The following is a 12,176-nucleotide window of genomic DNA, read 5'->3' as shown; positions in this document are numbered from 1 at the left end:
GCCTCAGACCAACTAGATTACCATGAGAACGTTCAAATTATTCCCAGAAATGAAAAGAGACAAAATAAATATACAGTATTCTATTTCCGATCATATGTGTCTTTACTCACAGCCCGTAAATTGTACTTTCATTATGAAGCGAACGAATGGTTTAACCAAACCCAGAGTTTGTAAGGACAGCCTTTGTAAATGCAAATTGCCCATTGGCTGCCTTTATCGACTGAGACAGTGCTGAAAAATAGCTGGCTGGTCTGTTAAAAGTGATACCACTTCTACTTAATTTGGTCTTTTCTGAGGCCATATTTACAATGCACAAAAAGTATGTGTATAGAGAATTCAATTCAAGCAGCACAATAAAAAGAAATCGTGCAGAATTGTGGCATATTTCAGCTGACTTAGTCAAAGTGTCGCTCACATACAGTAATTGAATTAAGAATGACGAGGAAATGATGAAGATAGTGATGATGATCATTGTACAGAACTGTCAAAAGAAGCGATTGTGTTGAACAAACAGAGGGAGCGGTTACTCGTTATTTCGAACACAAAGGCTCGGCAGACGCAAAATTTTCCATAATTTTAACTGTTAACTATTATGCTGCAGTGAAAGATATCAATCCTTCATCAGCAATCCCTGTGGAGGGAATGTCATGACGAACAAAAACAATTCAACTTGCTTTTCACAGTCCCACACAGTCCCAGAGCTCTCTCTCATTCACTCGAGAAAGCACACGTGGGATTTGTGATGCTGATAACACAAAACTATAAGTACGTAGCACTGGGAAACCATGAATACATTTGGAATTATGAACTAATGCATGTTTTACCAATAGCCTGGATGTATTGTTGGGCTATGAGGAATGTGACAGGTTCCGACGTTAAGCCTTTATGAGTGGTGGACCGATGAGCCGAGGTGGGGTGGCCCTGTCGGAACTTGTACTGGCCCCATGTATTCATAATATAATAAGTTAAGTTTTAGTGTTTATTTCGTATTTAGCATCTTTATACTGTATTATTTGAGCCCCTTTAAGAAATTATTCGTACAGTTGTATTCATGGCTATGACTCTGTACTAACCTCCCTAAAATCAAAGCATTGCAATTGCACAATTTAATAATAATGCTTTAAAGAATAAATCAATTACAAAATTATTAAAATACTTACTCAGCACTGACATTCCAACAATGCTTTCTCTTGTGCATTGCTATTGTGTATGTGTATGTATAAATATTGGCTGGTTGGTGGGAGGCTAAGCTAAGGGCAGCATTAAGTGTGTTTGCGTGTGTGTGTGTTTAAATGTACTTGTATTCTGATTTTGATTTACCTTTAACTATTATTTTTATTGTTGACTATGTGTACAGTGGGTACGGAAAGTATTCAGACCCCCTTAAATTTTTCACTCTTTATTATATTGCAGCCACCTTCCAACAAGACAATGACCCTAAGCTCACAGCTAAAATAAGGAAAGAGTGGCTTCAGAACAACTCCGTGACTGTTCTTGAATGGCCCGGCCAGAGCCCTGACTTAAACCCAATTGTGAAAAACTTGTTGCATCATGCCCAAAAAGACTCATGGCTGTATTAGCTCAAAAGGGTGCTTCTACTAAATACTGTGCAAAGGGTCTGAATACTTATGGCTGTGTGAAATTTCAGTTTTTCTTTTTTAATACATCTGCAAAAATGTCAAGAATTCAGTTTTTTCTGTCAATATGGGGTGCTGTGTGTACATTAATGAGGAAAAAAATTAACTTAAATGATTTTAGCCAATGGCTGCAACGTAACAAAGAGTGAAAAATGTAAGGGGGTCTGAATACTTTCCGTACCCACTGTATGTGTTGAAATGACCCCCTTGATGATGCATCCCACGGTGCTAGATAAATAAATACATAGAGAAATAATGCATAATATAAAATATATTTTTATATTGTGGGCAAATGTTTTTTTCCCAGTTCGTCTGTTAGGTCAAATAGATACAAGGAACTGTATCCCTTTTATGCCGGAACAATTTTACTGTGCCACAGTGGAGTTTTTAAGCTGCCACTGTGGTTCTTTGGATTCTGATCGATTTTTATTGGAAATTTCAGTCAGACAGAACATACAGTAGTTTTAAAGGCGAGTGACAGGAAAAAACAAAGGGGAGAGACAGCGAAAAGGTAACTCAATAATATAGGAAGAGAAGACAACAAAAGACAGGACATTAGTTGTAATAAAATGAGAGAAGTAAATCTTTATACTGTATGCCTAGTACAATGACACACTAGGTTCAAGTGTTGTTTGAGGCAGTCATGCTACACCCTGTGAAGGAAGGACAGGACAATATAGGACACGGCTGGACAGGACAAGGACAGGAGGGCAAGCTTGCAGGACAGAGGTAGTGGACCCAGCTGTTCAACTGAAGTGTGGTGGGAGTAGCTATGTAAATTCTAAACATCTTTAGAAATACAGTGCAAGTGAGGAGATAACCAGGAAGTTTGCTTAGTTATGAGTTATTTGTCGCAATGAGTGAGTTGCCCTACACCAAATGAATAAGTCCCAGAAGTGAGTATCTGCAGAGGCACCGTCTCGCATGCACAATAACCTTCAGAAGCCCCTGCACGGCGGGGGGTGAGGACTCCACCCCACCCAGCCGAGAGGCGGGGTCGGGCCAAGGAGCTCACCCGAGAGCGGCCCAGTGGACAGAACACCGCTAACGCCGGGGGACCCAGGGTGGTCCACCGCCCCAGGCGCCCCAAAGCTGGCCACCCGGAGGAGGCTACAGGGATGAAATATTTCGGTCTGCAAATGCATTTTTGGGTCATTTTCAGCGGGCAAATATTTTTTGGGTGACTTCGAAATTTGTACTGGCCCAAGGGAGCCAGCGTCAATGGGTACACGGTGGCCCAACACAGCGGCGTACTGGCCTGGGGCCACCCGGAGGAGGCCGCAGTGATAAAATATTCCGGTCTGAAAATGCACTTTTGGGACATTTTCAGCAGGTGAAATGTTTTGGGTGACAAGCGGGCCAGCCTCAATAGGTACACGGTGGCCCGACACAGCGGCATACTGGCCTGGGGCCATTGGGCCACTGTTAATGTCGGCCCCTGGGTGAGATACTTTAGCAGAACAGTAGTATACGTCCTGTTTGTCTGTTTGTCTGACTGATTCCAGTCCTTTGCCTTGAGTTCCGCTATAGGCCCTTTTCAGAGGCCTCATCCAGCTTTAATCTCCACTGCACATACTAAATATCTCAGACAACAGGAAAAACAAAGCGTGGTTATTCACTTTCAGTCGGACTGATTCCGTTAAGCTTGCTGTACAATTACAAACAGAGTCAGATGTGTTTTACAGTCTTGTTTACTGTTGCAGACATCTTACTAAATATAAAGAGAAACACAATTCAACTAACACAAGCTCACTGACATATGTTCACTTTTCACCCTGACACATTGGAAAATCAAAGTGAGAGACAAACAAAGCTGACATGGGCACCCTTGTTAGGGCCGCTAACAAAAAATGCATTAAACACCCTGAGGTTTTAATCCCTTCACAACAAAGGTTGCAAGCTCGATATGACAGTACAGTTACTTGCCAAAGAGCATTACATGCAAAGTAGTCCGAAAGTTCAAATTAACAAACAAGTGAGACAAGGCAATGGATGGGTTCTACCGTAGGTACTGTTTCTCTTGTCTGCTTGACTCTTCAGTAGTATAGAAAATTTGTGAACTTGTCATTAAGTACATCATCATAATTTAATGAGTTACTGTAATATTCATTTTACCTTTTTATTAGAAATATTTCTCAGTAGAATTCAATGCATTGTTACACGATACTGCTGATTGTTATCACATATTGTCAAAATAATATCACTGTGAACTAGATTCAAACCGACCGTTAATAACAGTGTTCCCCAACCTTCTTTGCACCGCGGACCAGTTAGGAGTCGGCATATTTTGAAGTCGTCCTTTAGAAACAACAATACTTTCCAGCCATGTACTCTGTGTTCTTATAAACAGTAGCAAATACATCATCTTAAATTTTCTTGCTGACCACTTTCAGAGATATGTTTGCACATACGCAGTCTTCACTACAGTATGATATTACATTACATTATTGAAACAAAACCGATGAAAGAAGTGTGAGTTACTTTACTGTCGCTGTATTTAATCCAATCACTATACTGAAGTAGGATATTACAATATTTAAACATTTCTATGTTCATCAACTCACTAGTGTTGTTGCTTTTGTTAGTTTCAATTATTTTCTACACAATTTACAGCATATACATGACTATTGCTGCATTTAAACCACTTTTCTACAGTGCGATCTTACATTATTTAAACAAAACAGATGACGTTTACAGTCCATCGTTTTCAACTCAAATTTATATATTGATAACATTATTCAGTCAAATTCTCCGAATTACCGTTACATGATACAGTATATTGTAATAGAAAACAGTTGATTACTTTTTAAAGTATTTCTGTACTTTGTCGAGTCATCGTTTGAGTTTAGTAACATTCGCTCACGAATTTCTTCAGATCAATGAATTGCTACATGGTGATATCATCAGCGAAATATTGTATGCACACAACTTCTCCTCTTCAGTTCTCACAATATGATGGTTCTAGTATCAAGTTGTTGCTTTACTAAAAGTGTTAAAAAAACAACAACAACCAAGAAAAACATTATCATCAACATGTAGTGATGGTATTCTTCATATAAAACTGGTAAAGATCATATTCTTAAATTTGAAAATAACCCAATTGCTTGTTAATTCATAGCATATGTAGTTCAAAATATCACGACAGTGTTTACATTCTATCAATTCATTTGAAACTCACCCAAGGTCATACGGAGGTCCAATATGTCAACATATTGTTGATTTTTTATTATTATTATTTTTTATGATACTGATATAATGATATTAGAGCATCATAGACTTGTACACGTATAAATTCTGCCCTGGTAATCAAACTGTGTAATGTTCTCTCATTTACTAAATAACTGTAGGGCTGCATATCCATCCATTTTCTGAGCCGCTTCTCCTCACGAGGGTCGCGGGCGTGCTGGAGCCATCCCAGCTGTCATCGGGCAGGAGGCGGGGTACACTCTGAACTGGTTGCCAGCCAATCGCAGGGCACATACAAACAAACAACCATTCGCACTCACAGTCACGCCTACGGGCAATTTAGAGTCTCCAATGAATGCATATTTTCGGGATGTGGGAGGAAACCGGAGTACGCGGAGAAAACCCACGCAGGCATGGAGAGAACATGCAAACTCCACACAGGCGGGGCCGGGGATTGAACCCGGGTCCTCAGAACTGTGAGGCTGACGCTCTAACCAGTCATCCACTGTGCCGCCGGCTGCATATCACAATAAGAGCAATTAAAAGACAAAGTTATAAAGTAAAATTAAAGTGCTTAACTTCAGAAAAGGCGGCACGGTGGGTGACTGGTTAGCATATCTGCCGCACAGTTCTGAGGACCAGGGTTCAGATCCCGGCCCCGCCTGTGTGGAGTTTGCATGTTCTCCCCATGCATGCGTGCGTTTTCTCCAGGTACTCCGGTTTCCTCCCACATCCCGAAAACATGCATTAATTGGAGACTCTAAATTGCCCGTAGGCGTGACTGTGAGTGCGAATGGTTGGTTGTTTCTATGTGCCCTGCGATTGGCTGGCAACCAGTTCAGGGTGTACCCCGCCTCCTGCCCGATGACAGCTGGGATAGGCTCCAGCATGTTCGCGAGTGAGGATAAGCGGTACAGAAAATGGATGGATGGATGGATAATAAAAATAATTATAATAACAACTGCAAATGCACTTAAATAAAGTGAGCATGAAGAGACACGCCAAATGGTCTTACCTTGCCAAACTGTTCAAAATAGTGCTTCACATCTTCAATTACTGTGTTTGCTGATAATCCTCCCACAAAAATCTTCTTTGTTACCATCTGGAGAAGAGAGAAGACACAAAGAAAGAAGAGACACGAGATCAATATACGGTAGCTTCTACAAAACAAATAAATCATTGAGCCCCATCTCAAATGCTTCGTCATCATTGATGTGTAAATGTGGTTATGTGTGTCTGTGATCAGAACGTAATGCTTAATGGGCAATTTAGTCTGAAATCTCCCACTGCTAATACGTGTGATGCATTTCAAATACATGGAATTTCTCTATACAAGAGTGTGCACTTGATGTCTTGATACATCACAAAATGTATTAAAGAGAAGCACAATTTCTTCCTATATATGCCTGGATGTATATGTTTGTAAAAATCTAAATGTGGAGAGTCTTCTCCCAAGCTGAGAAAAAAACATTACCTCATTTGGTGGTTGTTACTAGTGTAATGCCAAGATCACACTACAGGATTTTAGCCCCGATATTGGCCCGATTACCTATCGTGCGTGATTTTACAGCTCGGGCCGGACATATTTTGTCGGGAACGACAAAACTTCTTGTATTGTGACATAATCAATGACCAACGATTTGGCCCTACGATAGCCATATGACGCCAAAATGAAAAGTCTAGCATGTTAGATTTTTTGGATATCTTCCGTGTAGTGTGACATATCAAAGACAACTCTCAGACAGCGCACATTAACGTCAACCAATAGGATTGCTTATTGTGACCAGCGCATCACCTCCCGTGCTTTCCGTACATACTTGGTCGCAATTGTCAACATTTATTCACGCGCATAAACCAATGTTTACCAAAGTTTAGACCATGATTCAACAGAACGTTGGGATGTTTACATTCAAACATTAGTGCTAGCACTAGCTTGCTAGGCTACATAACGTTTTGTTGCCTGCTTGCGAGCCGTATCGTGTTGAAAGTATGTAAAAAAATGCCTCAAGCCCTTTTTGAATGTTGAGCCAAAAACGTCCTCTCATGAGCCTGTTTTTTTTTTCTCTTGCCGGTACATTTTTTTTTTTTTTTTTTTTGACAATTGTGCAAAAAGATGCGGAGTCCTCTAGCACTTAGAGCAGTTCGAATGACTAATATTGCAATAGTCCAGTGCAATGACCATTGTGCAAAGGGACCTGAGACTTCAAGGAGTGTATGCGGTTTAAAGTGACGAGTAGTGCGATAATCTGGGACAATGTTGGTTGTGCAAATGTTACAGATACTCCTCAATCAGTGTGCAAATGGAGCAGATGCTACTCTGGCAAGAGTGGACAGTATATGCAAATAGTGCAGCATGGCGAGACAACTACAGTGAGTGCACGAGTAATACATAATTGGGCCCACAGAAATGTGACAACGAACTCAAGTCAAAAAATTGCCAGCATGTTGTAATGGAATTGTAGGTTAGGTGTTTAAGAAGTGATGATGATATTATGTACCGTAGATGATGAAATCCCTAAATTCCTTGCAATTGTACGTTGAGGAACATTGTCCTTAAACTGTTCGACTATTTTCTCACGCACCTGTTCACAAAGAGGTGAACCTTGCGCCATCTTTGCTTGTGAATGACTGAGCAATTCAGGGAAGCTCCTTTTATACCCAATCATGCGAATGGTTGTTTGTTTGTATGTGCCCTGCGATTGGCTGGCAACCAGTTCAGGGTGTACCCCGCCTCCTGCCCGATGATAGCTGGGATAGGCTCCAGCACTCCCGCGACCCTAGTGAGGAGAAGCGGCTCAGAAAATGGATGGATGGATGGATGGATGGATGTAGTGTATTCAATTAAATATAGGTTGAACATGATTTGCAAATCATTGTATTTTGTTTTTATGTTTAACACAACGTCCCAACGTCGTTGGAAATGGGTTTGTAAAAGATGGGATACGATGGTATCAGAATATATGTCGTGTAGTGTTACCACTGTCTGACCGGGATACGGCAAGATTTTATGGCATAGTGTGACATAGGCAACACAGTGGAAGATTGGTTAGCACATCTGCCTCAGAGTTCTGAGGACTCTGTTTCAAATCCAGTCTTGCCTGTGTGGAGTTTGCATGTTCTCCCTGTGTCTCTGGGGACTCCGGTTTCCTTCAACATTCCAAAAACATGCATGATAGGAAATTAATTGGAGACTAAATTGTCCATAGGTGTGAAAGAGAGTGTCAAGCGACAAGTTCAGGGTGTACCCCGCCTCTCACCAAGAGTCAGGTGAGGTCCAGCATCATCTCCATCTCCAGCATGCCCACCCTAGTGAGGATAAGCGGTACGGAAAATGGATGGATGGAACAATAGTCTGACATAGTGCAATCATGAAAGACCAAATTTGTCTTGTAGTCGGATCTAGGCATAAAACATCATGAATCTTAGTGAGTAAATACAAAATATTTCCACTGCCACTTCAAAACTGAGAAAAAAGAAATGGAGGGATTCAATATCTTCATAAGTGAGCTAATTGCTGCTTTGCAGTAACATGAAATACAAGACTTAGTGTTCACATGATGGTGAGTACAGTGGAACCTCGGTTCACAAACTTAGTTCATTCCAAGACTGTTTGTGAAACCAAAAGCAATTTCTCCCATTAAAATTAGAAGTTAGAATTAATCTGTTCCAGCCCCAGAAACAAGATATGTTCACTTAGTTATTACGGGTTTCATTAAAAAGAATTAGAGAAATAAATGAACCCTTCATGACTTTTCGTCAGCAGAGCCGATGTGCCTGGGCGGGCGGGAGCTCCCTATCATCCCACCCAACAACCCGCCCACACTACAGCTCTGGCAGTGGGGAGGGGTAGGTGTCGAGGTGGCTGCTCCCCTAACAGATGGTAGATTTCCAAACCAAACTGCGTGGTGGTTTGGTGGTTAAGTGTGAATTTACAGCAAAAAAAATTCGCACTTACCACCAAACCACCACGCAGAAAAACAAATGATATTAAATAATTTGTTTTCCTTTTTTTAATGCCTAATTTAAATTATTTTTGGGTCAGTGTTGAAAATGTTTAGCAGCGTTTGCTCAGGAATGCAGTAGAAATTTCAGCTTACAGGTTCCATGTCTCCGATGCAAATGGTGTGGTGGTGTGCTATTGATATCTACCAAAACACACGGGGTTAAGATGTAAAAGTAAAGGTAATTAGATTTATTTAGTAGCATCAACAACATTTGTTTGTTCAAGGTGTCTATTAAAGAAGAGGCCACGCTTTGAACAAATACTGCATTCATCCCTACATCTTAAGGTAGAGCATCTTACAGTGCATTATTTGTTTTTATTTGCTTTTCAGCACATTACATTTAGATACAAGTAATGAGGACATTTCTTTCATTTCCTGATTACCAAGCTTCCTTTGCAACACGGATCAGGCGAGTCACTTTAGTATTTGAGGACCGATATAGAAAACAAATGATTTAATATCTAACTCACCGTTGCGCCATTACGATGACTATAGTGGGAGCCCTGTGCTTTAAATAAAACCTCCATGCCGCCTGCAGCATATTTGAAGCAGAAAAGCTCCTTGCAGGGGAAAAATGTCAGCTGGCACCAATATTTTTTGCCAAATAATATGGTATAATATGTTGACGTTCGTCCACCGGCATAATGTGGTAGTTTAATATTAAGCAAATAGTTCATTGCTGTATTTGCGTTCCGTTGTCTATCTGTCCCAGTTTGGTCTTCTTGGAGAGAGGATCCCCCAACCTTTTGGTCGCTATGTTCAAAAGAAGGAAAGGGGTCTTTCTGAAGACGAGAATCCAGATTTGACGGGAAGCTGCTCATTAGGTTAAGCTCCAGCAGGCATCTTTTAGTGGCTGTTTCACACAGCAGGGCTGCAGGGAGGAATGGAGTTTCTCAAGTTGTTGGTGCGAGGGTTTGGGGACGGGTCTACAGGGACAGGTCTGTCTCATGCAGTGCACCAGCCCTCATCCACCACACATGCTGTTGAAACAATGACAAGTCCAGCAGTGGGTTGGGTCTTCCTAGAAAGTTCCTGATGGTGTTTAGCCATCTCTTCTTCTGCATCGCTTTGCTACTTACAGAAGCAGAACCCAGAGTGTGGAAAAAAAAAGTGAGAACCCTTAAAGACAATGAAAGAAATCTGTGGCGCATGGACGAATTCCCAAACATAAACAACCCCCTCGCGCCGGCGACAACTTCACGTAGCAACCAAGTAGAGCAGGGGTGCTCAATGCGTCGATCGCGTAGATCGCATGACATCACGTGACATAAAAAAAAAAGACATCAGCCTATCATCCATCCCATTGCTTGATTGATATACCAGAAGACCACGGTGATCCCAACCAACTCTGGACCACATAATGGTTATCTGTCCCTCAATGATAATGCAGAGGCATCTGAAGGTCTGGCACATGTATGGCAATATTGCTGGGCCAAAGCCCATTAAATGCAGCCTCTCAAAGAGGAGGGCACAGACAAGATGGACAGTTTGAAGATAGAATACTAATGAACAGAGGGAATACACACACAGGAAAGAAATGTTAACTGACATTTCCATTAACTGAAGAAGGACATCTCGAGAGAGAATAGCTGCTGCTTTTATATCTTTCCTTCTGGGTGAGAATAGCTGGGGAGGCTCCAAGATAAAAACAAAACAAAAATGCTGAGGGCTGCTTTTGATCCGCTGAGTACAACCTTTGACATTTTTTAATGTAGATATCATCGATATGGTTGGAGTTGTGGAATCGCCGTACCCACACAGTTGTATTCAGTCTTTGGTGGAATTCCTGGGCATGCTAAAATTTTACCACCACCCTGTGCTGCCTTCCGTACAGAGTCCTTCTGAGACTACTAACTTCAAGTAAGAGAAAAGGTAGACAGTCTGACCAAGCTGACAATCTGTCACAGTCACAGGGTTATAGCTGGAAGATGTGTTTTATGACAAAATGGCTCCATATATTGGTTCCCTGTTCCCGACCCGTCCCTTATTTTGGATGCAGCTCCCTTCATAAAGAGGAACTCCAGTTTTCATTTACACAGAGGGTTCCCCAGAGAACTGACAACACAATACCGCTGCCAGTCAAAGTCCTCATGTTACTACTGGTCTTCAGACAACAGCATTAGTTCATTTAGCATCAATCTCCTTCTGGACTGCTTCACCCTCCATATGATGGCCTCTTTTAGGTGCAGTGGAACACTTCGTTGTGTACATTGGCGAGGAGACAGCGCAAGTGAACTGCAGCTTTTATAGCCTGGTCACCATCTGACCTATGACTTACTTTGAGCAAGGGGACTCCTCCTATCTAGCTTGTATACGAGATTTAAACAAAAGTGGGTATGGAGTCTAATTCATATTATATTATTCATATTATTAGATATTCTGGGGAGGAGGGAGTGAGCTGTTTGCATAATTCCATATGCATGTATATGAAGTCTGCATTATGTTCACACAGTAATGTGAGAGGCAATTCTTTAGTATGTAATGTATAATCTCATTTAGCTTTATGCGGCAGCACATTGGGGGTTTGTCTGATTTGTCTGATTTTTAAAGGCGTTAAAATAAATGATTCACAAGCAGTGTAGTCAATATTACACCCTCAGCTCCTCACCTCAAATACTAATTAATCATAAAATATAATTACATTTTTAAACAGTTGTATTAAATTCCAGCAACATAACATAATAATTTGCTCATTGTTCATTTTTGTCCTTTTAGTGGTTAGTCAGGTATATAAGAAAGTAGCAAACATTTGATGTAGTCACAACCAAACTATCCATTCTAAGTTGTGTTGTGTTTTGACTTTTTGATACATTAGTGAAGAAATTACAGTGCATACAGCAGGAAATGAAAACTGTCTCCATACTGACACATATTTAATTACATTCATTTACTTGTAGTATTTATTAATCAATGTTATCATTGAATGTTATTTATCATTTAATGTAATCTGATGAGTTAATGTATTCCTCTATCAATTAGTGTATTTTGTTTCTGCTATTGAATTACCCTGGAGTAACACAAAAACCCAGATTGCCTGCATGCTTGCAGGCTCCTCACTCTGACATCCCACCATGAGAGCATTTTAATAGGTTTCTGATCGTACACTAAAACAATGAATTTGAAATTTAAAAAAATCAAGATGTTTTGAGCTTTAATTTAAAATGGTTCACTGAAAATTAAGATACTCTCTATGAAATGACTATAATTCCACAATGGTAAATGGCTTAATGCCATATTTTAAAGATGTCTTAAAGCTGAAAAAGAGGCTACCGTTCATCACATAGTGTTTTACAGTAGTTCAATAAATCCATGGCAGCGGTGTATCAAGGAGATATCTTTAAAATGCCGT

General features: G+C 40.6%; 1 protein-coding gene across 12 annotated transcripts in view; it reads right to left on the bottom strand.

The window, feature by feature from the left end:
• Positions 1–12,176, bottom strand: part of LOC133482458 (RNA-binding protein Musashi homolog 2-like) — a 103,740-nt gene that overhangs the window by 59,124 nt on the left and 32,440 nt on the right. For all 12 annotated transcript variants that reach the window (XR_009789796.1, XR_009789797.1, XM_061782607.1 and 9 more), the window contains one exon: positions 5,839–5,925. Coding sequence is in view for 10 of the 12 variants with exons in the window: in XM_061782607.1 (XP_061638591.1) it covers positions 5,839–5,925 (87 nt within the window). In the remaining 2 variants the exon portion in view is untranslated. The remainder of the gene's footprint in view (positions 1–5,838; positions 5,926–12,176) is intronic.

Source organism: Phyllopteryx taeniolatus, chromosome 8 (genome assembly GCF_024500385.1).
Source record: "Phyllopteryx taeniolatus isolate TA_2022b chromosome 8, UOR_Ptae_1.2, whole genome shotgun sequence".
In the NCBI taxonomy this organism is placed as follows: Eukaryota; Metazoa; Chordata; class Actinopteri; order Syngnathiformes; family Syngnathidae; genus Phyllopteryx; species Phyllopteryx taeniolatus.
This window is presented reverse-complemented; position numbering and strand designations above follow the sequence as displayed.